Below are 5,346 nucleotides of genomic sequence, written 5' to 3'. Positions count from 1 at the left end.
TATTTCCAATTTTCTCTTGATATTTTTGCCTTTACTGTTACTTTGTTTCTACTTGTTTTTATTATTCTCAATTGGCCAGTGCTATTAAAATCCTTGAGATGACAGTGTTTGTCCGTGTTCGGCTTGTTGCATGGGGTTCTGAAATGGAGGGGAAGATAGAGAAGGATGACCATGAACAGGTTTCAGACTAGAAGGTATAGACATCTTAGTTGAATAATAGAATGTTGGGGTAGTACAGAATTATCCTGCAACTGGTCAAATAATACTTTCTGGACTACTTGACTGGTGTGCCTTCAAACGTGGTGTATCAATAGTTAAACAGGAGGTAAGATCAGAATCTTGGTAATGAGTGCTGTTACTGTAACTGCTTACCCAGAAATGGGTAGATTACAGAATTGTAGGTACAGTTTAAGCTTTAGGACAGTTACTTGAATTCAAGATTGAGGGAATTGTATAACAATTTAGATAAACAATACAAGACACTGTTATCTGACTGAAATAGCTGTGTCCTTGAACCAGATGCTTCCAGGTTCTGCATGTTAATGGCTTCCACATAGGGACTTACTCTGCAGCAATCATCTGGCACTTCAGGCAAATATGCCTCAGGCTTTTTGTCCTGTAAGATTTTTCACACGTCAAAAGCCACTCAAAGTGAGTGGGAATTATGGGGGCTTAAAATCAGACTGTCATCTTTCATCATGCCATTTCCTCCTCCCTACTGATGAGTGCTGCTTTCATGTAGCAACCCTGGATGTAGGAGGGTTGCCAGTGCAGCCCTTGTAGGCACTGTGGTCCAAGAGGCACAGCACCCTGGTGTTGCAGCTGAGTGTCCTCTTGGCTTCCTCTGGCCCTGTAGCACCCAGGCTGGTCCCTGCTCCTTTGGGGTTAGGAAGAGGGTGCTGACAAGTTGTACTCCAAGGATCTCTTGTCCTTGACTGTTCAGGTTAGCACAGCACTGCTTCAGGGCCCATCTTAACCAGGAGGGTGAGTAGAGGTGTCAGAAAATCAGAATGCCTTTCTGAAACTTGCACACACCTGCAATAGTAGTGCCCCTGTATGGGACCTGTCTTCATCAGTTTGAAGCAGATGATGAGCTGTTACTGTGGTGTGAAAAATTGCTCCTTTTAGGAATATGAAAGTGTTCCTGAGATTCCAGTGGCTTTTCACAAGCCATCCCAAAGAGATGGAAAAACTAAGTGTTGTTACCCCTATTGCTACCCTGTTTCTCCTGCAGAATTAGTCAAAACCTTGAATTGTGACTTGTGGGTCAGTCATAAAGATGTTAAAGAATGGCCAAGTTCATTACAGTGGGATCATTCTCACTTCCCTCTCTTAGCAAAGGGGGAGCAGCAGATCCTTTCTCAAGAGCAGTAAGAGGTAAAACTAGTAGTGGCATTTCCCTTGCTTGATCTTCGAGTCAAGTCAACTTAGATTCTTGATGGCTGCATTCTTTTAGTGGGAGGAGTGGGGGATGAATCCAGTGGGGCATTGCTTCAGAATACAGCAATACAAACCTTGCATATATGCCAGAGAATCTTCCCACAGGCCAAAAGGAAGAACTTCAGAAGCTTGTGCAGCACCTTGAATCATAAGCCATTGTCTTCAGAGTACAGTTATCAGGGAAATAAGAACTGGGGATGACCTGAGTTCCTGTCATGAAAGCTTGAGTAGAGCACATAAGAGATGGAGATTAATACTATTGAATCTTTGTGTATGGATGTTCCAGCATGTCATTCTGGATGAGAGTTGTGTAATGTGACCAACAGACTCCTGTGCTCTGAAATTCTTTTTATGGGGTTCTTAAAATGCAGTTCCATGGTAACACTGCTTTGCACTGCAAAAATACAACAAGAATGCAACAGCTGAAGACAATCAGGATTTAATGCAAGTCTAGAAGTAGTATGATACAGAATGCATAATTTGGGTCTTACCCAAGATGTACACAAATTGTAAGTGCCAGGCAAGATGTACTGTTTTTTTTTCTGAGTATGTGCGTTCATGTTTTTGTGAAGCTGAAACTAGTCTGGTTCCAGGAATACAATAGCAGCCAAGAATATTCCAAGTGAATAGAACACACATTTTTGACCAAGAATAGTTATTACAGGAGCAGTTAGGGGTGAGATTTTGTACTGGCCAAAAAGTTTATACGTCTCATTTCAGGTTTTTGTAGTGCTTTAATCTTGTTCAACATCTACACTTGAAATTTGATTGTTAAACAATGCAGGAAGCATAATGGAGATCTGATTTAGGAATGCTGGAATCAAGCTAAAATTTCTGCTCCAAGCTGAACACCTGCAATAAGTTACCACATGTGGTAATAAAGAAGCATAAATGTTTCACACTTTTTTAATAGTGTGAAACCAGTATTAATTATTCATCAAGTAGGAAAAAATTCAAAACTGTTTTTAAATTGACAAAGCCAGTGTTCAGTTCACCTAAGGACTTGCAGTTACTGGAAGATGCAACAATTCTCTATGAATAACATTTAATTATGTTTCAGACAGTGTAGTAGGTTGATGTGATGATGCCAAAAAGACTATTCATTCTTTTAAACTGTCTGTGACAACTCTAAATTTTATTCTCAAAACTCAGTTTAATGTTTTCCTGGTTGCAAGGATGATTAATGTTTCTTAAAATATTTTATAGCTACTTTGTGAATCAAACTGACAGAATGGCATGATTGACATACAAAATGAAAATGTCACCAAACATAAAACTTCAACTGAACAGTCATGAAACCTGTGCTGAATTACAAAAAGGATATTTGTGAGAGTTTGGTGCTTTAACACATAGTTATGGAAGAAACTGAATGGGCAATAGGGGAAGTCAGATGCCTGCCCAAGCAAGAATTTGTAACTAGGAAAAGAACTTCAGGGCTTGTCCCCAGATGTTAAAAAAAAACAGGCAAAGACCCTCTCCAATCTATGAAGTCAAAGTATGACTTTCTCTAGAGTCCACAGCAAAACATGCAGCTAGAAAAGCTTGTGTAGCTTCTGACACTTGGTACCAGACAGCTGGCAGACAGTTGTGTAAGAGCGTGAAATCATCTTCTGAAACACCCAGCAGCAACTCACAAGATAATTTTAACATGATGCAATACTGGACTGTGTTTCAAGAAACATTATTTTTCTAACTGTAAGGAAGTCACTGTGCTATGTTCTCTTGTTTGATAATGGCTGTATGGCTCAGAGCTCCTTTTTTCTTTATTTCTGGTGTTGATATGCTGAAAGAGCAGTAACTTGGCAGAAGCTAAAGTCATATTCTGTTAAATCTGCTCCGTAGGCAAGTCAAAAACATTCTTTACAGCAGGACCTCTAAAAAAGGCTGGCAGCTGTTAAATGTGTGGATATCCTGGAGTTGATGTCGCAACCCTCTATGTCTGCTGCAGTGGAGGGAGTGCTGAATTTCCTTGCAATGGAAATTTCCCTTCCCTGCTCTAGTACTCATGTGTACTTTAGCTGAAGCAGGGCATTTTTGGCTCAAAATACACCTGGGCTTTCCATGACTAGCAATCAGACCTTTTGTTATTAATAATATTGTTTATTTTAAAAAGCAGCCTTGCCTGTCTCTCTGCCCTTACAAAGTACAGCTATTCTTTTGTTTATCCCTTCTTCCCCTTTGTTCCTCATGGCTCACATTTCCCCTTACACTGGTGAATTGGTACATTCCTTCTTGGTTAAAGTTTTGTCTTCATAATGTGTTAATATTGCTGTACTTCATTTTGTGAAGTGTCAGCTGTGCATCACTGGCCTCAGTTGTACAATATTATGTTCATACAAGTTTTTCCTATATATTTTCTTGCTAGGCAGATGTCTTCCTTCTGTCATCTTGCTGAGTTGGTGGGTGTGCAGGGTCCACTCTCTTTCTACAGACTGCGGGAGTTTAGAAAAGTACTAGAGCCAGTCATAGAATTACCTGCATGATGGGAGTCTTGGGCCAGATAGCAGTCCTGGGATGTTTCCCAAATAACTTGACAAAGATACAGGTCAGGTTAGTTCAGAGATGGTATTTAATGTCCAGAGCTGAGCATTATGGAGAGAATCATTGGCATTAGTGCTGTAAAGAGAGGCAAGTAGAGCTGTTAATGCATGCCATGTTTTTATTTCTGCTTGAGCTTAGTGTGATATACAGTGGATGTCATGTTTTACCCACAATGTGGTTCACTTCTCTGCACTCAGATTTAGCAGCCAGAGCAAGCCTCAAGGGACAAGTAACCAGACCCACCAAACACAACCACTGGGGTTTCATCTTTCCTTTAATGACAAGACAATAGCCATGCAACAGGATCACAGTACAGAACTGCAGTTCTGCATACTCAATACCAAAGAAGCATCTGTGCAGCTCATTGGGGTTTGTTACAGTCATGTACACAAATTAGGGGTAGCTCCATTTATGCTCCTACACCAACTCTGATTTTCCAAAGAAATAATTAATTAATTAATTATTAATTATTTAAATTAATGGTATCTACACAGGGTTAATTGTCTTGCCAGAAAGGACATTTTGTTTTCTTTTGCTTGACACCTTGCACCAAGGCTCACACTTGGAGACAGGCAAGCTCTGGAAAAGCGTTAGCTATCAGAATGGTACAGCTCTTTTTCTCTGGTGCAGCTCAAGAGATACCATCTTTTGAAGGAGTATTACTGAACTTTCTCTGGCAGAGTTCAAGAAAGCTCTAATCTGGTGCATTATCACACACAGTCTTTGTTTAGAACTCCTATGTTTCCCAGAGCCCCTGCAAGCTTATGTTACATAATGTAAGATACACCAAAGTATCAGTACCTTTCTAGTTACTATCAGCACCATCCCAGGTATTCACTGCAGCAATGCTGACTGCTGTAGCAGACCTATAAATCTGCCCAGTCTTTGTTCCCAGCTTATGTTTGTTTCTTCCACCTCAGTTCCACCACTCTTTCAAAATCGGTTCTAGCTTCTGTCTTTTTGCTGAACACTCAAGTATTCTGTTGCTGCAGCCTTGCCAGAAGAAATGAGGTAAAATAATGTGTTTTGATAAGAAAAAATTGTTCTGGAAAGATAGTAAGTTTATTCATATAGCCGCCATCTGTTCTTCTTCATTTCTGGAACTGAGTATAATTATGCACTGAAAAAAGGATTCTTAAACCTGGCTGCTTTAAATAGGTTCATTCTCATTTTCAGATGGCTTTTGTCTTTCTTTTTTCTACCAAGTTCTTCAAGAAGAATTCACCTAATTAAAAGGAAAAAAACCAGACACCAAAATGATTTGTTGGTATTTCAATAAAATAAAGCAGAAGAATACATTCTTATTTGACATGAGTGTTCTACTCTACAATACAATTGTTTTCACCAGTTATTTTATAGTAATTC

At 39.6% G+C, this 5,346-nt stretch overlaps 1 protein-coding gene across 1 annotated transcript in view; it reads right to left on the bottom strand.

Annotated features, from left to right (window-relative positions):
- Positions 1 to 3,991: 3,991 nt before the first annotated feature.
- Positions 3,992 to 5,346, bottom strand: part of LIAS (lipoic acid synthetase) — a 9,273-nt gene continuing 7,918 nt past the window's right edge. Inside the window, exon 10 of the mRNA XM_031066628.1 lies at positions 3,992 to 5,206. Coding sequence (XP_030922488.1) covers positions 5,154 to 5,206 — 53 coding nt within the window. The 3' untranslated portion in view covers positions 3,992 to 5,153. The remainder of the gene's footprint in view (positions 5,207 to 5,346) is intronic.

The sequence above is a fragment of the Geospiza fortis genome, unplaced genomic scaffold (genome assembly GCF_000277835.1).
Source record: "Geospiza fortis unplaced genomic scaffold, GeoFor_1.0 scaffold40, whole genome shotgun sequence".
NCBI lineage: Eukaryota > Metazoa > Chordata > Aves > Passeriformes > Thraupidae > Geospiza > Geospiza fortis.
The sequence above is the reverse complement of the archived record's forward strand: the minus strand, read 5'-3'. Positions and strand labels throughout refer to the sequence as shown.